General features: G+C 42.3%; 1 protein-coding gene across 5 annotated transcripts in view; it reads left to right on the top strand.

Moving 5' to 3' along the window:
* Positions 1–25,379, top strand: part of unc13bb (unc-13 homolog Bb (C. elegans)) — a 565,742-nt gene that overhangs the window by 490,015 nt on the left and 50,348 nt on the right. For all 5 annotated transcript variants that reach the window (XM_078219471.1, XM_078219470.1, XM_078219469.1 and 2 more), the window contains 6 exons: positions 630–773; positions 1,941–2,018; positions 5,044–5,121; positions 17,174–17,262; positions 19,467–19,619; positions 21,521–21,644. In XM_078219471.1, coding sequence (XP_078075597.1) covers positions 630–773; positions 1,941–2,018; positions 5,044–5,121; positions 17,174–17,262; positions 19,467–19,619; positions 21,521–21,644 — 666 coding nt within the window. The remainder of the gene's footprint in view (positions 1–629; positions 774–1,940; positions 2,019–5,043; positions 5,122–17,173; positions 17,263–19,466; positions 19,620–21,520; positions 21,645–25,379) is intronic.

Here is a 25,379-nt window from a genome sequence, read left to right as displayed (position 1 = left end):
GATATTTGTCTCAGTTTTTTGAATTTGAAAATGTCTTCTACCTTTCCATCCCAACTGTTTGTTTGGCGCATTATAGGGATGGGACACAGAACTTAGACTCATCAGCAGGATACCACCTTGAGCTCATCTGACCTTCCACCTCCATCTGAACGTTGTGAATCTTTGGAACTCCCTTCTCCAGAGAGTGGTGGAGGCAGGGTTAATTAATATTTTTAAGGCCAGGGTCGATAGATTCTTGACCAACAAGGGATTCAAATGTTATCAGGAGTTGGCGGAATGTGGATTTGAGGCATGATCTGATTAAAGGACAGAGCATGCTCAAGGGGCCGAATGGCTTACTCCAGCTCCTAATTTGCATGTTCATATTAACCATGGAGTTTTACCCACTTGGGAACAGGGGAATGGCAGGGTCTGGTGGAAGTCTTTAAGCTGTTCGCAACCTAAAAAAAAACAATCTCGGGAGGCTCTTTTTGTCAAGCTTAGGATTTGACGGCAAGGTTGTCGAGTTTAAAATCTTAAAGCATCCAAGCAAAAACCGTGTAATTTGGGGTTAGAAAACTTAACTTTATTTCTGTAGCTATGCTGTAAATGCTTTGATTTCTAAACTGAATTTATATGTTGTGCATTAGTTCCAGCAAACATCTGAGCACGCTTTATTCTCCTGCTCAGTGGTGGATGTGTTCACGCAATTAAATCAGAGCTTTGAGATTATCAAGAAACTCGAGTGTCCTGATCCCTTGATTGTTGCTCATTACATGAGGAGATTTGCAAAGGTAAAAATATTTTTTTCAACATTCCAACTGAAAAAATGGACTAAAAATGTTACCTTTGGGGTGGCTCCTCGTGTGTTTTGTTATTATTAGTACATGTTTCAAAATGTGAATTGAGGGAAGCTAAAAAGTGCACAGTGAGAAAAGTGTTCTTATCGGTAGTTATTATGGTGAAGGAGAGCGACTATGGAAAGTTGTCTGAGAATTTTTTAGTGCCCAGAACCCATCACTTTCTGTGTCCTGGAGGATGAAAGAAGCTTTTTTGCATTCAGCAGAATTTCAGTTTAGACATGCTGATACTGTTGAACTGATGTAGCTTAAAGATATCATCATGGGGTGCTTACTAGTAAGCCAAAGATCCCACTGATGCTTTGTGACTGTGTGTCTATGTGGAGAAACAATTGTGGCTTTTGGGAAAAATGAACAGAGCCAGAGAAGATCCCGAAAGCCAGAGAAGATCCCGAAAGCTAGATTGATTTTTTTCAAAAACGTTTCTTCACAAGGCACGAGGCAAGCATACTCCTCTTGTCCTCCCTCACCCCATGAGGAATGCATGAGGATTTCCCTCCCCCAGTATGATTGAACCCCTCTTCCAACCGCTCACCTGGCAATCCAGGAACCATCCCTTCAGGTCCTCCACTGTTTGAAAACCATCATCATTTCCGACAGTTTCTGGTAGAATATTGGCAGGCCGTTACAGATGAGGCCTGGGAGTTAGAATGCCCTTGGCCTCTTGCTCTGGAAGACTGGATGGCTTCATGTTCACCTCATGGCTCTGACTGCACAACTCCAGCCAGGGAGCTAAAATCTGGACTTACTTGTTTGCCTTTATTTTCTTTTTAAAAGAATAATTGATTAGTTTTCCTAATGTCTCTGAATGTGCTGCAAGTTCATGCTGGATATACTTCAAAATTATGCTATTTGATAATGCTTAGTGTCTATAAATCGTGAAACGCAATGACATTTTCTGAATACGCATGACAAGTGCTAGATAATTCTTTCTGATAAACTTTATCTTGCAATTTTATCCTTGTAAGGTGAAAAATAATAAACTCTTATTTAGAATTGTACCATCTCTGTTTATTGCTAGTAGTCATTTATATGTTGTGTCTTATGCATGAACAGTGAGAAGGAATTGAGTTCATAGTGTGTTTTCTTTCTCTTTGGCAGACCATAAGCAAAGTGCTGCTACAGTATGCAGATATTCTTTTGAAGAACTTCAAGTCCTACTGTTCTAAGGAGACATTAGTTAGTATATTTTTCTTAATTCTAACTCTTGCTACATATCATTTTAGATTTAACTATATTTTTACAGCTCCTAATTATAAAACCCAAGATTGCATGTTTATAATTTTATAAATGACCTCTTATTTTTATAGAATTCTGTATTGATTCACCATTTAATGTGTTGTTCAAGTCTTTATCCTTCCCGAACTGTATCACATCATATTTCTCTGCACGAATTTGATCCAGCAATAATTCTTCCTAATCTGCTAATATCTTCTTAAAATTGTCCGTTCATCACTTAATTTCCCAGTCACTTCCTGGGAAGATTAGGCCATTGTCTTTGGTCCGATGCAAACTCTGTTTTCTGTGCAATGATTCCCACCCCAGTAACTGTCTTTGCGCTGAGCAAGATCTTTCAAAATGTTGGTGTTGAGAGAGTTCTTGTTGAATATCCAACCACACATTGACATAATCACTAAGATTTTATAACATCGCTCAACTCTGATCTACCTTTAGCTTACTGCTGTTGAAATCTTCACCCATACCTTTTCATCTGTAAATTTGACTCCAATGTTTTCCTGGCCAGCCTCCCATTTATATAAGCCTGTGCTCATCCTAAATTCTGATGCCCGTATATTAACTGACTCCAAATTTCATTTAGCCATCAGCCCTGGGCCTCCTAACCATTGAAACACAAACTGTGGGGCGACACGTTGCACAGTGGTTAGCAGTGCTGTCTCTCAGTGCCAGAGACCTGAATTCCCGGCTAGGTCACTGTCTGTGTGGAGTTTGCACGTTCTCCCCATGTCTGTGGGTTTCCTTCGGGTGCTCCGGTTTCCTGCCACAGTCTGAAAGACGTGCTGGGTTAGGTGCATTGACCCGAACAGGTGCCGAAATGTGGCAATTAGGGGAATTTTACAGTAACTTCATTGCAGTGTTAATATAAGCCTTACTTGTGACAAATAAATAAACAACAACAACAGAAGCAGGTGTAGGCCATTTGGCCCTTCGAGCTTACTCTGCCATTAATTTTGATCATGGCTAATCATCAAATTCAATATCCTGATCTCCCCCTTCCCCCATATCCCTTGATCCCTTTAGCTCCTAGAGCTATATCTAATTTCTTCTTGAAAACAGACAATGTTTTGGCCTCAACTGCATTCTGCCATAGTGAATTCCACATGTTCACCACCCTCTGGGTGAAGAAATTTCTCCTCACCTCAGTTCTAAAAGATGCACCCCTTATCCTCAAACTATGACCCCTAGTTCTGGAATCCCCCACCATTGGGAACATTCTTTCTGAATCTGCCCAGTCTAACCCTGTTAGAATTTTATAAGTTTCTTTGAGATTCCCCTCACTCTTCTAAATCCCAGTGAATGTAATCCTAACCGACTTAGTCTCTCCTTATGTGATAGACCTGCCATCCCAGGGATGAACCTGGTAAACCTTCACTGTATTCCCTCTATAACAAGGACATCCTTCTTCAGATAAGGATACCAAACTGTACATAATACTTCAGGTGTGGCATGACCAATTGCAGCAAAACATCCCTATCCCTACACCCAAATCCTCTTGCTATGAAGGCCAACATACCATTTGCCTTCTTTACTGCCTGCTGTACCTGCACGCTTACTTGCAGCAACTGATGCACAAGAACACCAAAGTCTCGCTGAGTACCCACCTCTCTCAATTTACACCCGTTCAAGTAATAATCTGTCTTCCTATTATTGCTATCAAAGTGGATAACCTCACATTTATCCACATTAAACTGCATCTGCCATGCATATGCCACACACTCAGCCTGTCCAAATCACGCTGAAGCATCTCTGCATTCTCCTCACAGCTCACCCTCCCACCCAACTTTGTATCATCTGCAAATTTGGAGAGAATACATTCAGTTCCCTCTTCCAAATCATTAACATATAATGTGAACAGTTGGGGTCCTAGCACAGATTCCTGCGGAGCCCCACTAGTCACTGAATGCCAATCAGAAAAAGACACATTAATGTCAACTCTGCTTCCTATCTGCTAATCAGCTTTCTATCCATCTCAAGACATTACCTGCAATCCCATGTGCTTTAACTTTACATAATAGACTGTTATGCGAGACCTTGTCGAAAGCCTTCTGAAAGTCTAAATAAACCACATCCACTGGTTCTCCTCGGTCAACTCTACCAGTTACCTCCTCAATGAATTCCAATAGATTCATCAAGCATGATTTCCCTTTTGTAAACCCATGCTGACTTTGTCTGATTATATCACTGCAAACCAAATGCTGAATTATGAAATCCTTGATAATGGATTCCATCAACTTCCCCAGTACTGACCTAGGCTCACTGGTCTATAGTTCCTTGTTCTCTCTCTATCTCCCTTTTTGAATAGCGGGCTTACATTAGCTACCCTCCAATCTGTAGGAACCAGTCCAGAGTCCATAGAATTTTGGAAAATTATCACCAATTGATCTACTATTTCCAGGGTCACTTCCTTGAGGACTTTGGATGAAGATTATCAGGACCTGGAGATTTATCCACCTTCAATCCCATCAATTTCCCCAAAACCATTTCTCTACTAATGCTGATTTCCTTCAGCTCCTCACTAAAACTTGTTTCTCTCAGAACTTCTGGTAGACTATTCATGTCTTCCTTAGTGAAGACTGAAGCAAAGTATGAATTTAATTTCTCGGTCATTTCTTTATTCCCCATTATGAATTCTCTGGTTTCTGACTGCAAGGGGCCAACATTTGTTTTTGTCAATGTTTTTCTCTTTACATACCTATAGCTACACCATGACTGGCTGCCACTCTGACAACACCTTAATTTTAAATTCCTCATCCCTGTTTTTGAAAACGCTCCATGGCCTCACCCTTCCCTATCTATGCAGCCGCTTCAGCCTGACAAGCCTTCAAGATCTCTGCAGTTTTTTTCTTGTAACTGAAACTGAATATAGCTGTCTTATATGCTGTTACATAAAACTGAATGCAGATTTGACTGAAAAAAAAAGAACCTGAGTCATTTTAATTGAGCAATTTTACATTTCCTCCACCAGCCTTGCATTCTGATGAATAATGTACAACAACTGAGAGTTCAGCTGGAAAAGATGTTTGAAGCTATGGGTGGTAAAGAGGTAAGAGACCAAACTTGTAGATTCCCTCCACACATTTTAATGATGTACTAAAGCATTGCTCGGAGCAGTGAATTTTTTTGCCATCCAATTGTGCATAATTTCAGAGTACTCACAAATAAAAGTGCATCCTTCTCTGCTGTGACACTGGCTTCAAAATACACAAGTGAGTACAGCAGTCTATCAAATAGAGACAAATAAGCTTGGTATGAGAGTTGGAAAAGTGACCAGTGAATATTCTTTTTATAGAATCATAAAGGTTTACAGCATGGAAGCAGACCCTTCGGCCCAACTTTTCCATGCCACCCAGTTTTTACCATTAAGTTAGTCCCAATTGCTCGCGTATTCTTTCCATGGATGTGGACATACACCGCTGGCAAGGCCAGCATTTGTTGCCCATCCCTAATTGCGCTTGGTATGCTATTTCCGAGGTTAGATAAGAGTCAAACTCATTTCTGTGGATTTCAAATCACAGGTAGGCCAGAGCAGGTAAGGATGGCAGATTTCCTTCCCGAAAGAACATTAATGAACCAGGTGGGATTTTACAACAATTGATGAGAGTTTATGTTCACTGTTACTGAGACCAACTTTCAGGTTTATTGAATTAAATTCCACCATCTACCATGGTGGGATTTGAACCCACGTCCCCACAGCATTAGAATGGACCTCTGGATTATTAGTTCAGTGACATTACCATTATGCCATTGTCTCCTGAATATATTTCAGTATCATGTGCAGGTAGTTTATTGTGACATATTTCTCAAACTACTTTCAAGATATTCTTATCCAGTTGACTCATTGTGATATCTCTACCAGTTGCATTTTCAGTATTGTAAGTCTTCTGAAATTGCACTAATCTTCGGATAGAAAGTTTGCAATATGATTCTGTTGTCAAGTCTGACATTGTCTACTGAAATAAGGTCCCCCACCCCAAATGAAAAACAGAGTAGGAGCATTTCAAAGTGAAGAGTAAGAAATGTGTTCACACTTACGCACAGTGTTCACCCACAGTTGGAACTGGGAAACAAAGCTCTCCGTGCGCATATTACCACACCTCTGTACTTCAGTACATGCATGATCTGCTGCTCATCAGTCTTTATTCAGCAGTTAAAATTCTGTGAGATCAAACTTTCTTCTGCATCAGAAATTTAAAAAGCTATACAGCAGCTGCCTCAGTTCTTTTTGAACTTTATTTAAGAAGGTGGCTATAACTGTATTGCAATCAAAGTTCAGCTCTGACACCATTTCATCACAGCCAAGCTGCTCATTCTTTAACATGTTGGCTTCATATTTAGGTTAAATGCACAATAAGCAACAGTGTTTGCTCATATTTTATGAAGTATATCTATGATTGCTCCGGTTTTGTAGTTAATTTGTGTGGCTGAAGCGGCAAGTATTTTTTGTTCAAGTAAATTTCAAGTGCACTTTGTATATTTGAAGCTTTAGTTCTGTGCAGGGGAGCTTTATTTGTTATATTTAGGCTGAGACTAGCAGCAGATTATTCAGCTTCAGTCCCTGTTAATTCCCAATCTATCATCAATGATCTAGAATTGTAATGTTGCATTTGGCTATTAGTCTGCAACTTTCAATACCTTTCGTGATGCTGGAGATTTATTAGATCAATATAACAAATATTTAGCCTTATAGTAAAAGTTTAACCTACAGTTCTAATTGGCCAGTTAAATATAAACTTAAAAAGTTTCAGCCGATTGAATCAGCATTACTTTAAGTCAAAGGGATCGCATCACAAATATTGAATGCTTTTGCCCTGTCTCAGCTCAACCTACTGCTGGCGCCCACGCCTTTCGTCTCCTCCAGTCTCAAATATTCCAGTGCTCTTCTGGCTGGCTTCCCATACCCTATTATTCACTCATCCAAAACTTTGTTCTGTAACCTATCATGTACCAAGTCTTGCTCACCCATCGTTCCTGCCTTTACTGAGTTACATTGACTGCAGATCCTTGAATGAGTCCAATTCAACATTTTCTCCCATCATTAAAATCTATTCAACATCTTGCCCTTCCTATCCCTGTAACCCCCTCTTTCAAATACGCTTCCATAGAGTTCACCGGTGCTCTGACTATAGCCTTGTGTGCCCTCCCTTTCTTTGCTCTGCCATTGTTGACCAAAGCTTAAGCTGTGTAGACCCTATACTTCAGAATTCCTTTTGTACGTTCCCTCCACCTCTCCCTTTTTACAATCCTTCTTGAAGCCCACCTGTTTGACCAAGCGTTTAGTCATCCCTCCGACTCTCTCCATCTTTGGCTTGGCACCTAGTTTCTTCTGTGAAGTACCTTGGACTAGGGTTGCTAACTCTGGTTGGAGGCATTCTTAGAGGGTTGACCATTTGACACCTGACCACATGGCCACATGATGGCTGATTACCTAATATCCAATCACATGTTGCCTGCCCATATAATCTTCCATCATGTGACATTGAATCATGTGATTTCCGCAAATGCTATTATATTAACCTTATACAGATTGAATCCTCTGTAGCTGAGTATCGTTGCAAATGTTTTCAATCCAAGCACTGAGAGGTTAGGCAAAGAACAAAAACTTGGGTCAGGGAAGAGAGATAATCAAAGGTGGGGGAGATTCACAGAAACAAAATCAAAGGTCAAAGGGATTCCACCAAAAACTATTAGCAATGGACAGAAGTTGCATCCACAAGGAACAGTAAATCTGGTAACATTCAGATTTCCTCATAGCAACAATAATACTATAAAATGCTGGAAATGCTCAGCAAGTCTCGCAGTAATTTTGGTGAGAAACAGAGTCATCTTGAGCTGAAACTTTAACTATGTTTTTCTCCACAGATGCTGCCTGATCTGCTGAGCATTTCCAGCACTCTTTGTTTTTATTTCAGATTTCCAGCATCTGCGGTATTTTTCTTTATTATTAGTATAACTCACTATGTATCTGGGAAGTAATAGCTGCAACATCCCAATATCTTACCTGTAATTAGTAGTACTTCTATAACCCACAGATGATAACACTGAAAACTATAGAAAAAATTACCCTGCAACCAAAAGACGCAATCGGACTTCCAGTCCGTGTCAGCAGGCCCTAGTGTTGCCACTACCATGGACTCTGGTTTGGAGCCTGTTCCACACTAAGGTGATAACTCTGAGCTGAAAACCTCAGTCAGAGTTGATCTGTAATTGCGCTTCACACATTAAAAACTGTCTGGCACTGAACATCATTAATCACACAATGAGCAGGGAGCTGGTTGTCAAGGACACATTGTCCTGAAGTCAGCAGCAACATTTCTAAACCACTTCCTGGGCTCAGACTTGATACAGTGATTGAAATTATAGCACCGAAGGAGGCCATTTAGCCCCTCAAACAGTCTACTCACACATCATGATGGGGTCAAGGGGTACTTCAAAGGGTTACCATGTATGAATGAAAGTCAGAATAAGTAATTTGCACCTTTGCCATTGGTGATTTACAGGCCTGTCAGATTTCAGCATTAACTTAGTGACTCACCTGTCACTAGAGTGATCTGTACCACGCTCTCACCCATCTGTTATTCTGAACATTGGAACCTGGATAAAAACCACACTGAATCACAGAATACAATTTATGTAAAATCTTCTACTCAAGTGCAAAATGCCTTGTCAGATTTGTTTGTTGTTTGGATTCAGCTGTAATGTCATAATCAGTGGTGTATTTAAAAACTCACTGAAGGACAACATGCTTTGCCCCTTGATTTGGGCTGTGATTAGTCGAAGCTTAGACAAGGCAGTGCAGGTGGGAAAACAGGCAGTGGCAGTAGCAGCACATTATGTGTGCACGGTCACATCATTTTACATTCTGTGTCATGACATGGCACCTACACAGCTGCTGTAAACACAGTGATCTTGCTCATGAATGGACTGTGGCCGGGGACTATGAATTACACAATGGAATCTCCCAAATTGTTTGTAATAGCTGCCGGGAGATTGATGCCAAATTGGGTAGACTCCCAGCCATTCTGAAACTTGGCATATTTTCTTCATGCCATAACAGTTGAACTTGTTGCTGCCAATGGTCTTGGTGCTGAACTCATTGAGCTGACTTTTCCCTACCCAGGAAGGCTGCTTAGGAGAGTGGGGTGAAAGGGAAAAGAGTAATCAATTTGCCTTGACCAGCTCTGTGACTTGTTGCTACTTCTGTGCATTTTTCACGCAGGCAGGATCCGAGCAATAACATTTGCTCACAGATAGCCAATTAGGGCTGTTAATGGGGTAATTAATCCCTATTGTGAAATTAATTTTCCACACGGCCAAGCTCCATGCTGCATCAAGAACGGTGGGGCAGCACAGTGGTTAGCACTGCTGCCTCATAGTGCCAGGGACCCGGGTTCAATTCCGGCCTCGAGTCACTGTCTGTGTGGAGTTTGCACATCCTCCCCGTGTCTGCGTGGGTTTCCTTCGGGTACTCCAGTTTCCTCCCACAGTCCAAAGATGTGCAGGTTAGGTGGATTGGCCATGCTAAATTTTCCTTTAATGTCCCAAGATGTGCAGATTAGGGGGAATTAGCAGGGTAAATATTTGGGGTTACAGGGAGCAGGTCTGGGTGGGATTGCCCCATACTGTCGGGGGGATTACATGGGGTTACAAAGATAGGGCCTACCTGGGTAGGATTGTTGTCAGTGCAGACTCGATAGGCCGAATGGCCTCCTTCTGCACTGTAGGGATTCTATGAACCCAGAAAGTGAGAGAGTGCAGCTTCACAGCTGAATGTTCGAGTCACTAAACATGTGAAACCTTTCATGTAGGTAGCGAGCATGAAGTCACATTAAGTCTCCCCAAGCATGAGGGCATTCTATTGCAGCCGGTTTTATTCAGTTAACATTCATGGGATATGAGTGTCACTGGCTAGGCCACCATTTATTCCTATCCCTTATTGCCCTTGAGAAAGTGGCTTTGACTCTTCTTAAAGCCCTGCTCTCCATATTTTGGGGGAACACCCACAGGGAGTTCTGGGCTTTGACCCAGTGACAGTGAAGGAGTGGTGATATGCTACCAAATCAGAATGGTGTGTGACTGAGAGTGGAGCTTCCAGGTGTGGTGTTCTTATGTATCTGCTGCCCTTGCCTAGGTGGTAGAGGTCACAGGTTTGGAAAGTGCTGCGGAAGGAGCCTTGGTGGGTTTATGGAGATTGTTATATTGAGCTACTATAACGCTTGTTGCAATGTCAGCAGCTACACTCCAATTGAAGGCGTCTCCATGGCTTACACACTGAATGGACCTCCAAGCATTGAACCTTGTCGTCCCTTATTGGATGAGGTTCTCAAAGTTGGCTAGTTAATTGGCTGTCTCCAGTAAAATTTCTGATCCAGAAATTAGGCTGCTGTCGGAGTTGCGATGCACCTTGGAAAATTCAACCCATATACACCGAAGGTGGGATGAGAGTCACTGCTATTGACATCAAGACTGTGTTTGACTGAGTCTGGCATCAAGGAGCCCTCGCAAAACTGGAGTCAATGGAAATCAGGGGGAAAATCCTCAACAGATTGGGGTCATACCTGTCACAAAGGAAGGTAGTTGTAGATGTTGGAGGTCAATCCTCAGCTCTAGAACATCACTGCAGGAGTTCTTCCAGGTAGAGTCCTAGGCCCAACCATCTTCAGCTGCTTCATCAATGACCTTCTTCCCATTTTAAGATCAGAAATGGAGATGTTTGCTGATGATTGCACAATGTTCAGCACCATTCATGACTCCTCAAATACTGAAGCAGTCCATATCCAAATGCAGAAAGACCTGGACAATATCCATCCAAACTTGGGCTGACAAGTGGCAAGTAACATTCACACCATACAAGTGCCAGGCAATGACCACTTCCAACAAGAGAGAATCTAACCATTGCCCTATGATATTCAATGGTATTACCATCGCTGGATTTCCCATTATCCTGGGGGTTACTATTGACCAGAAACTGAACTGGACTAGCCATGTAAATACTGTGGCAGGTCAGAAACTGGGAACCCGATGGCAACTATGCTCGAGGAGTATAAAAAGTGCAAGAAGCTACTTAAGAGGGAAATCAGGAGGGCTAAAAGAAGACATGAGGTTGCTTTGGCAGACAGAGTGAAGGAAAATCCAAAGAGCTTCTATAGGTATGTTAGGAGCAAAAGGATAGTGAGGGATAAAATTGATCCTCTTGAAGACCAGAGTGGTAGACTGTGTATGGAACCAAAAGAGATGGGGGAGATACTAAATGGTTTTTTTGCATCCGTATTTACTGAGGAAACGGACATGGAGTCTACGGAAATAGGGCAAACAGGTAGGAAGGTCATGGAACCTTTACAGATTAAAGGGGAGGAGGTGCTCGCTGTCTTGAGGCAAATCAGAGTGGATAAATCCCCAGGACCAGACAGGGTATTCCCACGGACCTTGAGGGAAGCTAGTGTTGAACTTGCAGGGGCCCTGGCAGACATATTTAAAATGTCAGTATTCATGGGGGAGGTGCCGGATGATTGGAGGGTGGCTCATGTTGTTCCGTTGTTTAAAAAAGGTTCCAAAAGAAATCCGGGAAATTATCGGCCAGTAAGTTTGACGTCGGTGGTGGGCAAGTTATTGGAAGGTGTGATAAGGGATAGGATCTACAAATATTTGGATAGACAGGGACTTATTAGGGAGAGTCAACATGGCTTTGTGCGTGGTAGGTCATGTTTGACCAATCTATTAGAGTTTTTCGAGGAGGTTACCAGGAAAGTGGATGAAGGGAAGGCGGTGGATGTTGTCTACCTGGATTTCAGCAAGGCCTTTGACAAGGTCCCTCATGGGAGGTTAGTTAGGAAGGTTCAGTCGCTAGGTATACATGGGGAGGTAGTAAATTGGATAAGACACTGGCTCAATGGAAGAAGCCAGAGAGTGGTTGTGGAGGATTGCTTCTCTGAGTGGAGGCCTGTGACTAGTTGTGTGCCGCAGGGATCGGTGTTGCGTCCACTGTTGTTTGTCATCTATATCAATGATCTGGATGATAATGTGGTAAATTGGATCAGCAAGTTTGCTGATGATACAAAGATTGGAGGTGTAGTGGACACAGAGGGATTTGGACCACCTAGAAAAATGGGCTAAAAAAATGGCAAATGGAATTTAACGCAGACAAGTGTGAGATATTGCACATTGGAAGGACAAACCAAAGTAGAACGTACAGGGTAAATGGTAGGACTCTGAAGAGTGCAGTTGAACAGAGGGATCTGGGAATACAGGTACAGAATTCCCTAAAAGTGGCGTCACAGGTGGATAGGGTCGTAAAGAGTGCCTTTGGTACATTGGCCTTTATAAATCGGAGTATCGAGTATAAAAGTTGGAGTGTTATGGTAAGGTTATATAAGGCATTGGTGAGGCCGAATTTGGAGTATTGTGTACAGTTTTAGTCACCTAGTTACAGGAAGGATGTAAATAAGATTGAAAGAGTGCAGAGAAGGTTCACAAGGATGTTGCCAGGACTTGAGAAGCTGAGTTACAGAGAGAGATTGAATAGGTTGGGACTTTATTCCCTGGAGCGTAGAAGATTGAGGGGAGATTTGATAGAGGTGTATAAGATTTTGATGGGTATAGATAGAGTGAATGCAAGCAGGCTTTTTCCGCTGAGGCTAGGGGAGAAAAAAACCAGAGGGCATGGGTTAAGGGTGAAAGGAGAAAAGTTTAAAGGGAATATTAGGGGGGGCTTCCTCACGCAGAGAGTTGTGGGAGTGTGGAATGAGCTGCCGGATAAAGTGGTAAATGCGGGGTCACTTTTAACATTTAAGAAAAACTTGGACGGGTTCATGGATGAGAGGGGTGTGGAGGGATATGGTCCAAGTGTAGGTCAGTGGGACTAGGCAAAAAATGGTTCGGCACGGACAAGAAGGGCCAAAAGGCCTGTTTCTGAGCTGTAATTTTCTATGGTTCTAACTAACTCATCCCCTGACTCCCCAAAGTCTGTCCATAACCTACACGGCAGGAGTCAGGAGTGTGATTAAATACTCTTCACTTGCCTGGATGGGTGCAGCTCCAACAAAACTTAAAAAGCTCGACACCATCCAGGACAAAGCAGCCCGCTTGATTGGTACCCCATCCACAAACACTCACTTCCTGCACCAATGATGTACAGTAACAGTAGCGTGTACCATCTACAAAATGCATTGTCGGAACTCATCAAGGCTCCTTAGACACCACCTTCCAAACTCATGACCACTACCATCTAGAAGGATAAGGGCAGTGGATACATGGGAACACCACCACCTGGAATTTACCCTCCAAGTCACTCACAATCCTGACTTGGAAATATATCACTCCCTTCAGCATCACTGGGTCAAAATCCTGGAACTCTTCTGTAACAGCACCGAGGGTGTACCTACACAGCATGGATTGCAGTAGTTCAAAAGGCAGCTCACCACTACCTTCTCAAGGGAAATGAAGGATGCACAATAAATGCTAGCCGAGTTAGTAAAGTCCACATACCTTAAATGAATCACAAAACAAAACTATCTATTTGATCATTTAATTGTGGTTTAATTCCATATTTGAAAACTGTCTTATCTGGCCCAGAGCCACCATTTATGTAACATTTTATTGCACACAAAAGTGCAGATAGGTGAAAATAGGATTAAGTTAAGTATTTAATCTGCATTTATATTAACCTTTTTTATATACATGATTTGACCAAGCTATTACAAGCCCATACGCCTCTGATCAAATTAAGGTTGAATTGTTAATTAAATGCTAGTATGTCCCTGTTAATTAAATGCTAGTATAAAACAGCGTCCTGTTACATATTGTCTAGAGGTTTTGTTTTCTCTGTTTAGCCAGTTTGCCTTGGCAGTGAATATCCTTGCATCTGTTCTTGCTCTCCGTGGAATTAATAAACAAGGCTTTCTCTGTTGCTTTCAGACTGGCTGATTACTGCTATATATAATATCAAAGTAGCATGTGAATTATGTTCCCAGTGTAATCAGTATTATCATGTTCAAACTGGTCATGTAGTGAATTTTTCACTGTTTTCTGTGCTTTTTCTTGTACACACCTGAAGATGACCATGCTAGAGAAGATTATTTACTGTATTTTCAGTCACGTGCAGGAAAGATTCTACTGTAAGGTTACAGTTGACACTTATTATTAACAGTATTCCACTTCTTTTTGTTTTGTGATTGTAATCCAGGCAAGTCTATATTGCATCCATCCCTAGTTTACAGAATTCCAGAATCTTTACAGTGCAGGAGGCCATTCGGCCATGGAGTATGCACTGGCTCGCTGAAAGAGCATTCTACCTAATCCCATTCCCCATAACCTTGCACATTATTTCTTTTCAGATAGCAACACAATTCCCTTTTGACTACCTCAATCAAGCCTATCTCCATCACCCTTTCAGGAAGTTCATTCCAGACTCGAACTACCTTCTGGGTGAAAATATTTTCTTCAAATCACATCTACTCCCTTTGCCCATTATTTTGAATTTATGCCCTGTTAGTTCTTGATATTTACTTGAGAGGGAACAGTTTCTCACTGTTTACCCTGTCCATACTCCTCCGCATCTTGAATACCTCTATCAAGTCTCCTTTCAGCCATTCTCCAAGGAAAACAGACCCAACCTTTCCAATCTATTCTTATAGAAGTTCAATATGACCTCCTTACTCTTGTACTCAATGCCTCTATTAATAAAACATAGGCGACCATATGCTTTATTAACTGCTCTCAGCATGCCCTCCACATTCAATGACTTATATTGACCGAAGGAAATAGCGTTGAGCCAGCTTGTAGCTATTATTCTTACAACCCTATGGCTTATGATATCTAGCAACGGAATCTAGAACTAAGCGGCACAGTTTAAAAATAAGGGGTTTCACATTTAAGGTTGAGGTAAATAGGTAGGGGCGACATGGTGACACAGTGGTCAGCACTGCTGCCGCACAGCACCAGGGACCTGGGTTCAATTACAGCCTCAGGTCACTGTCTGTGTGGAGTTCGCACATTCTCCCAGTGTCTGCATGGGTTTCCTCCGGGTGCTCCGGTTTCCTCCCACAGTCCAAAGATATGCGTGTTAGCTGGGTTGGCCATGATAAATTGCCCCTTAGTGTCAGGGGGATTAACAGGGTAAATGCATGGGGTTATGGGGATAGGGCCTGGGTGGGATTGTTTGCACCTGCAGGCTCGATGGGCCAAATGGCCTCAAAGAACAAAGAAAATTACAGCACAGGAACAGGCCCTTCGGCCCTCCAAGCCTGCACCGACCATGCTGCCCGACTGAACTAAAATCCCCTATCCTGCTGGGGATCATATCCCTCTATTCCCATCCTATTCATGTATTTGTCCAAGCACCCCTTAAAACTCACTATCGTATCTGCTTCCACTACCTCCCCCGGCAGCGAGTTCCAGACACCCACCGCCCTCTGTGTAAAAAACTTGCCTCGCACATCTCCTTTAAACCTTGCCCCTTGCACCTTAAACCTATGCCCCCTAGTAATTGACCCTTCTGCACTGTAGGGTTTCTATGATTCTATGAATTTCTCCCCTGCATGTCATTAATCTTTGGAATTCTCTTCCCCAGAGAGCAGTGGCGGTTGTGTTATTGAATATAATCAAGGCTGAGTTACACAGACTTTTGTGAGGGCAGGCAGGAAAGTGGAATTATGGCCACAGTTATATCAGCCTGACTCAAGGGACTGAATGTCCTCCTCCAGTTCCTATTTCATATCATCTTATTGCTAGCCCACTTCGGATGATGGTAATAGGCAAACATATGTTGTGTGTAATGACGAGATTAAATGGCAATGAAGCAATTCCAGCTGTGAGAATTGCAAGTATGCTGAGAAATGACATTTTCAAGGACCTCAGGCAAGAAGGAGAGGCAGAGAATCAATGATCGCAGGAGAGGAAGTATAGGTCAAAGGTGGGTTTTTGAACAGGGATGATGATGACAGATTTGAAAAGCTGAGGAATGAAACCTGAATAGAGAAGAGAATTAACATTGTTGGCAAGCATTAGAGCCAGTAAAGCTAGTTAGTAGCGTGGTTAGGAATTAGTTGAGGAGAGAATGAAGTGACAGGAGGTCAATTTCAGAGAAGAGATCAGTTTGCAGAGTATTAGAGAATGGGAAGAAAGGAACATAGGAGCAGGAGTAAACTATTCAACCCCTTGAGCCTGCTCCAACATTTAACTGGATTGTGGCTGATCTTCTACCTCAACACCATCTTCCTGAACTACCCTTGTATCCCTTAATGCCATTGATATCTAGAAATCTATCAATCTCTGTTTTGAACATTCTGGAAGATGAATGAGAAGCTAGAGACAAAAGAAAAGGAAACATCAAAGGAAAGAGGTCGTGAAAGGTAGACAGTAGGATGTGGAAAAAGAAGAAAGAATTGCACGTGGCAGGGAAGAACCTGATAGGTTGGAAGGGGTAGTGTTGAGTTTGGGTGAGAGCCATGAAGTGAATGCTCATGGTCTTTGAAAAGCATTGGATAGCAAGGACAAGAGGTAGAAATTTAGACACCATAATAGCTGATGAACAGAAGGAATTAATGCAATAACGTGTCCAGAGTCAGTGAGGCAAGTTGGAGACATCCACAAGCTGGAAGGAGAACATCGCTCTCCTGCCCTCAATCCCACTCTCACCCTCTCATTAACCCCCCTTCTCTCTATATCTCACACGCACCCACACACACGTACGCACACGTTTCCATTTAGGTGGAAACACTATGGTGTCATAGATCATAGAATCCTACAGTGCAGAAGGAGGCTGTCGAGTCTGCACCAACCACAATCCCACCCAGGCTCTATCCCCACAACCCTAGCTAGTCCCACTGACACTAAGTGGCAATTTAGCATGGCCAATCCACCCAACCAGCACATCTTTGGAGTGTGGAAGGAAACCGGAGCACCCGGAGGAAACCCACGCAGACATGGAGAGAATGTGCAAACTCCACATAGACAGTGACCCAAGCCGAGAATCAAACCTGGGTCCCTGGAGCTATGAGGCAGTAGTGCTAACCACTGTGCCACCGTGCTGCCCATTTATATATTTAGGAATATTTCATTGTAACTATTGAAACTGAGACAAGATGTATCTTTCATCACAGCTGGATTCTGAGGCAAGTGAGAGTTTAAAAGATCTACAGGTGAAACTAAACAATGTTCTAGATGATCTCAGTGATGTGTTTGGTGTTAGGTAAGTAATTAAAACCTTTTGCCTTTATCTGTTTCATAATATAAAGTTCTTCATGATAATCAGTTATGGAAATGAACTGAAGAAATTTAGCTGCAAAATCATAAAAACTGAGCTCCCGATGATTTGGAGGGATGGGGATGGGGTTCTTCAAACAGAAGAAGCAGAAAGAAATCATTAAGATGGGCAAAATTCAGCTGGGCAAGGAGGGCCAAATTGGTTGGAGAAGGTGGGAAGAAGCTCAGTGTGAGGTTTTGTCAAGAGGGGTCATGTTGTGTTGTCTTGAATGAGCTGAAACTTGTGGTTCTGAAGCAGAAAGACCAGGTAGGAGAACTTCAGGGCCATCCAGCCTTGAACTGAAGTAGCTTTTCATCAGTTGGAAGGTGAGGAAAAAAGGAGCAGAAGAATGAGTTGAGGGAAGAAGTTGGGGAGGTGGGTGAAAGCAGAATGGATATGAGGAGAAAGCCGGGCTCAGGCTCAAGAAGTAGGCAAGGATATTGATGAAATAAAGGGAAGCAGATGGATTCTAATGGAAATGAATGAAAATACAATCGGCTGGCATTGAGCTAGAGTAAATCTTTGATCATCCAGGTATTAATATTGGCCAGGCATTTGGGGACTGTAACAATAGCCTTTGGACAAGATTAAACTCCAGGGTGGGACTTTATGGCCTCGCTTGTCCCAAAACCGTAAAATCCCACCTGAGGTCAACAGGCCTTTCCAGGGTCCGCCCCTCACCTGCTCCGATTACCGTGGCGGGTAAATATGGGACAATCTGGATGAAGAGGAAGAAGGCCAAGAATGAATTCCCAGAGCACATTGCAGATAACCATACATGCAGTACAAGACAAGCCATTGAAAACAATATGGTGTTTGTGTTGTGACAGTTATGAGTGAAATCAAGATAGACTTATCAACTGGGGCTGAGAAGAGACTGAAAACCACAGTTTCAATCACATAGGATGCCATTTGTAATGTTGACTAATCTGCTCTCTGTACCATGGGCAGGATGGAAGCACAAATTCAAGGATCTCTATTGAGAAGTGGTGGGAGTGCAATTGCGAAGCAATCCAGGATTTTGAGTAGATAAGAAAGGTTGAAGATATCATGGAGTGGCTAGTATGGATTCTTGAAGAAGGGACGAACAATGGAAGTTGTGAAGGAGATGGGAACATTTTTGTAGCAGAGAGACATCTTAATGATGTTAGCAAGCATGAGAAAAGAGTGCTATTGGGTAGTCTGGAGATAGAATACAAAAGGGTCAGGAGAACAGGTCAGTGATTTCATGGATGAGATAGCTGAAGGTGAGAAGTGGGTTAAACAACGAGGAACAGAACAGGATGTCAAAGGACTCGGGGAATGAGAACTTGTATTTGACGGAGAAATGGAGGGTGGGATTTAATGGGCCCAATGGGAGTCTTGTCCTCCAATAAGGAAAAGATGGGGTGCCCCCAATGGAATGAAGTGCTCCAAAAGTATTTAATTGACCATCATTGGGACTTGCCTGGGATTGAAGAGATGGGAGTTGCTAGCTATTCAGAACCTGGCAGTTCCTCAATGCTGGCAGCGCCACCGGAATTAGTGGCAGCTCCCAGTAATGCACCCACTAGAGGCCTAGGATCAACAAGAGACCACATGCCAAAAGTGAGCAATGGTAGTTGGTGAAGACAGAGGATTCCTGCATTGGGCCCTTCCAACTGAATTGACAGTTTTCCTGATGTATGCATTGGGCAGGATTGAATGGCAGGATTTCCTGGCCCTTCTCTCATACATTTGATAGCAGCCCCACAGCCATTTAACACTCCAAGGAGCATTAATTGGCTGGGGCATCAGAGAGCTGCCAGTCAAGCAGTTCACTGGTCCCGGTACAGACAGTTCCCAGATCCAAGTCCCAGAGTCCAGGATCGGGGGTGGGGCAGGTGTTCTCGATGGGTCAACTGCCTCCTTCTGCACTGTAGGGATTCTATTTCATTTTACAGTTGTAGATTAATTTCAATGCCCATCTTTTCTGCAACATTTATACATAAATAAAAAAATATGAAGTTTGTAGTTGTTGTGATAGTCTTGAAGCTAATGTCCAGTGAACAATAGCTTTAATTAAAGCAACTTGTAATCTGAAATGCCTTCCTTTAAAAATATTTGCTTGTTTTACATGTGGACTTTATTGTTGTGAGATTGTATTGATTTTAACCTATGCTACGTTGTAGTTTCCAGCCTCGTCTTGATGAGTGTGTTAAACAAATGGGAGACATTCTAAGCCAGGTCAAAGGGACTGGGAATGTGCCAGCTACTGCTCGCAATAGTGTGGCTCAGGATGCAGATAATGTGCTTGGACCATTAATGGACTTCTTGGATGGCAAGTGAGTTATGAGAAAGAATAGTAAGTGAGATGTAATGGAAAGTATGAAGCAATTCAGAGTAACAACTAAATATATAATTGAAAGTGCACATTATAAATTCCTGGCTTTTGGTTTAGGAAGTGTTAGTTGTAGCAATTATTTTCTACAAATGCTATTCCCTCATTATACTACTAGTAGAAAATGAACCTGATGTAACAGTAAATCCCCTCCACCAACTCTGGCAATTCTTCCCTCTGTTATTTAAACACGGTTATTCTTATTAAGTTTATGTTTCCTGTGGTTGTACCACTAGATGCAATGCATTTCTGTCTTAAAACATAACTACAAAATAAGTCCATTCCATCCAGTGTGGCACGGTGTCACAGTGGTTATCATTGCTGCCTCACAGCGCCATGGACCCGGGTTCAATTCCGGCCTCGGGTGATTGTCTGTGTGGAGTTTGCACATTCTCCCCATGTCTGCGTGGGTTTCCTCTAGGAGCTCCAGTTTCCTCCCACAGTCCAAAGATGTGCAGGTTAGAATGATTGGCCATGCTCAATTGCCCATTAATGTCGGGAGAATTAGCAGGGTAAATATGTGGAGTTACGGGGATAGGCCTGGGTGGGATTGTGGTTGGTGCAAGCTCGATGGGCTAACTGGCCGCCTTCTGCACTGTAGGTATTCTATGATTCTATGATTAATTTTGCTGGTTCCAACAAACAGTTTTGTATTGTGTGGAGACTCCCCAACATATTTAAGATGCTCCTGATTTCTGAAGGTAATTTAACAAAAATAATGTAATACCCATTACTGTTCAATTTATGCTTTCCAAAGGTATTGTTCCCATAGTCTAAAAAGGACCAAAACGACAGTATCTTGTATATTTGTTCACTTGCATCTATGTATATCCTTATAAACCTCAGTCTTATTTTCAGATGGGTAGTTATCCATTTGATGTTTTTCAATAGTTACAGTATTATTGGCATTTGTTTCATCCTTGAGATGGAAAGACACCAGGAAGAATTATACTGTACCACAAACACACACTTGCCATAATCTGATCTAGAGTAGAATTTTTTTTTAAATCGCTTAAGGGATGTGGGTATTGCTGGCAAAGCAACATTTGTTGCCCATCCCTAATAGCCTTTGAACCAGGTGGCTAGTCAGACCCATTTCAGAGGGCAGTCAAGAGTCAATCACATTGCTGTGGGTCTGGAGTTAACCAAATGAGGTAAGGATCATAGAATAGAAATCATAGAAACCCTACAGTGCAGAAGGAGGCCATTCGGCCCATCGAGTCTGCACCAACCACAATCCCACCCAGGCCCTACCCCCACATATTTTGCCTGCTAATCCCTCTAACCTACGCATCTCAGGACACTAAGGGGCAATTTTTAACCTGGCCAATCAACCTAACCCGCACATCTTTGGACTGTGGGAGGAAACCGGAGCACCCGGAGGAAACCCACGCAGACACGAGGAGAGTGTGCAAACTCCACACAGACAGTGACCCGAGCCGGGAATCGAACCCTGGACCCTGGAGCTGTGAAGCAGCAGTGCTAACCACTGTGCTACCGTGCCTACCAGGTTTCCTTCCCAGAGCGGCATTAATGAACCAGATGGGTTTTCACAGCAATCGTTTCATGATCACCATTACTGAATTTAAATTATTGAATTCATTCTGGGATTTGGGATTTGAATATTTGTCCCCAGAACATTAACCTGGGACTCTAGATTGCTAGCCCAGTGACATTATCTCTACGCCACCTCCCGCTAGAATTGTTATAGTTATCCAACTGTACCCAAGGTCACCCAATCTTTCTGCAAAGCTATCTGTATTGAACAACATTTCAATCTGCAAGAGATAACCAACTGAAATTAGGTTATTCTGCTTTATTAAATATAATTCCTCCTTTTTGCAGTCTAACATTGTTTGCAAAAGTCTGTGAAAAGACAGTGCTGAAACGAGTCCTCAAGGAACTATGGAAAATTGTAGTGAACACAATAGAAAGGACTATTGTGCTGCCTCCTCTAACTGATCAGTCGGTGAGTAGCTAAAGTATTGGTGATTTTTTTTGCAAGCATTATAATAGGTTCAATTTGAAATCTCTTACACATTTAAGATTAAATAGTATTACATACAATATACAGCAGAGAAACTGATCAATTAGCCCAACCAATCCATACTGGTGTTTGTGCTTCATTCAAGTTTCCTCCCATCACCCCTCATCTAATGCTATCAGTATAACCTTTTATTCCCATCTTCCTCATATGCTTGTATAGCCTCCCTTAGATGTATCTATGCTGTTTGCCTCAATCACTCTGGTAGTGAGTTCCACATTCTCAAATCTAATATTTGATTAGTATGATTTCCAGACTTATATTCATTGTGTGCAGAATGTTATGGAGTGTAGCCAGTGTGGTTCATGCTGTATTTTGGTCCCTGGGGCAATTGTGCAACAGCATCTGGGGCTTCTTGTACCAGAAAATAGATAACGTATGTGTTGAGCAGTTTAAATAATGCTGTGCTAGACGTTGTACTGTTTATATGTGTTAACTCAATCTATTTTTAATGAATTTGTTTATTAATACTACACTGAAATTCCTAAAGGTTGACAACACAATATTCATCACCGTGTTATACAGCAACTGCTTCTCTTTTCTAAATAGAGAACAGTGCTTGAGCAGTGCTCAAGACATTACATATGGCTTAGTTTTTAATTATAGATCTGGGTAGCCTGTAAAATCAAACCAAAGATTCTCCCTTGCAGAAGTAGATATTTGGTGGAATACAAGCCAGAACATTTCTCGAATATACACTCTTTTCATGCTTTGTATTGTACTGACTGCCTATGTAATATCCCATTTGCACCAGTCCCTAATAAAATTGTTACTCTGTCTCGCTCTGACCATTCCCCCGGTGTGGCAGTCATCTCAGCCCCCTTAAGCCCTAGGGACGCAGACTTGAAAGGATATGATGGACAGCTGGTTTAGCCATCCACCACCTTGCTTGCATTGAGCTGGACCACATTAAGCATCCCCAAAACTGCTCACTATTCCAAGATCATTCTGCAATGCAAAGAGAACTGAGGCTTCTTTTTTCTACTGCAAACCATCTTCTTAAACCCCTCTTCACTGTTCTCACTCCGACAACAAGGGTGATGAGGAGCTCTTGGACTATTTTGTCACTAAGATTGAGACAATCTGATTAGCTGCCTCTGTCATGGTCCTCCCTTCCACTTGTCCACCAGGCAAAACTCTCATCTTTCTCTAGTTTCTCTCCTATCGTTTTTCAAGACATCTCTTAGGTCATCTTGCCCATGAGACCTATCCTCTGCCCCCTTGACCCTATTTCCACTAATCTGCTGACTACTCAACTTCCCCTCCTGGTTCCCATGTTAGCCTAACTTGTTAACAGTTCTCTCTCTTAAGATTTTGCCCCTCTATCCTTTAGATCTATCATCATCCTCACAAAATCAACCCTTAACCCCACCATCCTTGCAAAGTACTACCCCTTCTCCAACCACCCTTCTCTCCTCTGAGGAAAACGATCATACCTTCTCCAATCTATCTTCATAACTGGTGTTCCTCATGCCTGTAACAATTCTCATGATTCTTTTCTGCGCTCTTTCCAATGTCTTCATATCTTTCCTAAAGTGCGGTGCTTCAGAACTGCTCACAGTACTCTGGCTGAGGCCAAACTAGTGTCTTGTACATAACATCCTTGGTCTTATATGCTATGCCCCTATTAATAAAGCAGAGAATACTGTATGTTTTATTAACTGCTCTCTCAACCCGTCCTGCCATCTTCAATGACATGCACGTTTACATCAATGTCCCTCTGGACCTGCACCCCCTTCAGAGTTGTATCCTTTATGTTATATTGCTTCTGCATGTTCTTCTTACCAAAACAAATCATTTCATATTTCTCATTTTAAAATTTTCATCCTAGTTTTCAAATCCCTCCACGGCCTGACCCTTCCCTTTCTTTGTAATATCCTCCAGCCCCATAATCCTCCAAGATATCTGCGTTCACCAAGTCCTGGCCCTTTAATTATCCTTGATTTTAATCACTCTACCATTCATTGGTGGCCGAGCCTTCAGTTTCTTTGTCCTAAACTCTGGAATTTACTCCCTCTTTATCTTTTTACCTGGCTTCCCTCCCCTAAGACATTCCTTAAAACCTACCTCTTTAACCAAGCCTTTGGTCATCTGATCTAATATCTCCTTTTGTGGCTTATTTTGTTTATATTGTTTTATAATGTTCGTGTGATGTGCCTTGGAAAGTTTTATTGCATTACAGGTGGTATATATAGGCTGTTTTTGTTTTATACAGTCTACAAAAGTATCTTGTTTCCTGATTAAAAAGGCTGAGCTGAATTTACTAAGGTGACTGGGGACCCTGTGCCAAACACAGGCAGCCTTCTAATTGGTCACTTATGGGCCACCATCTAATTCATGACTACGGGGGGGGGTGTTCGATGCCACTGGCCCAATCATAGGGCTGGCAGCTCTGAAGCCTCCAGAAGAGGTATTTGCTGCCTTCGAACATGAGAGACCTTGGATCTGCAGCAAGTGGGCAAAGAAACTTTAAAAAAAAATTCATAGGGCCAAATGTTGGAGTGCAAACCCCTTCAAGAAGATTGTTGGGGCCGTGATTACTCCCCCTGGCTTCCTCTGGGAGGCAGCCTCCACTTACATGGCAATTGACCCACACAGTGGGTCTCACTCCAATGTAAAAGAGCTTTTAATAAGACTGCACAAACAAGGAGGCAAGCAGAATGTCTGCATCTGGTTCTGCATCAGTAAAATGCTCTGATGGCAGATGATGTCAGGGTCCAAGCTCCCCATGATTTTATGGATCTCTGCACCTCCCAAGCCACGTGCCAGTAGGAAAAATACAGCTTGCTGTCGTGATTATTGTCAATGACATTGCCTTACATTGACTGATGACTGTTTCTTTAATTGTTCTACATGCCGGTTTTTACAGATGATTGTAAGTATGATCTTGCTTTTGTGTCCGTCCCTAGGTGTGTTTGTTAGCATTCTCTTCCTGTTCCTGTAACAGTGCATAGTATCACTTTGAAATGCAGCTGGTTTCATCACTTATTGCTCTTATGGAGTTGTAATGTTTGTGCTAGTTTAAATGTTCTACCTTGTGATTTGTTTATTCATAAAGTCCCTTGTCTGCCACTGCAGTGACACTAGATGGTACGCCATTTGTAGAAAATGGAGGTGTCTTGTTTGTAAAAGCTGAGGGATTTCATTGGTTTACAGACTGTATGTAAAGTTGTGGACTGTCTATTTTGACTTTAGTATTTTCTATGCTTAATTATATCCAAAAAAGAGATTGCTGCTTGGATGTTTAGCATGATACTTATAGCTATTCTTCTCAATTATCAATGCAGTTTTTTGATTTGATTTGATTCAATTTATTATGCATTAGTATACAGTAAAAAGTATTATTTCTTGCATGCTATACAGAGAAAACATATCGTACGTGTGGAAAGGAGAGAGTGCAGAATGTAGTGTCACAGTCATAGCCAGGGTGTAGAGAAAGATCAATTTAATGCAAGGAAGGTCCATTCAAAAGTCTGATGGCAGCAGGGAAGAAGCTGTTTTTGAGTCGGTCGGTACGTGTCCTCAGACTTTTGTATCTTTTTCCCGATAGAAGAAGGTGGAAGAGAGTATGTCCGTGGTGCGTGGGGTCCTTGATTATGCTGCCTACTTTTCGAAGCAGCGGGAAGTATAGACAGAGGCAATGGATGGGAAGCTGGTTTG

This window comes from Mustelus asterias, chromosome 1, assembly GCF_964213995.1.
Source record: "Mustelus asterias chromosome 1, sMusAst1.hap1.1, whole genome shotgun sequence".
NCBI lineage: Eukaryota > Metazoa > Chordata > Chondrichthyes > Carcharhiniformes > Triakidae > Mustelus > Mustelus asterias.
The sequence above is the reverse complement of the archived record's forward strand: the minus strand, read 5'-3'. Positions and strand labels throughout refer to the sequence as shown.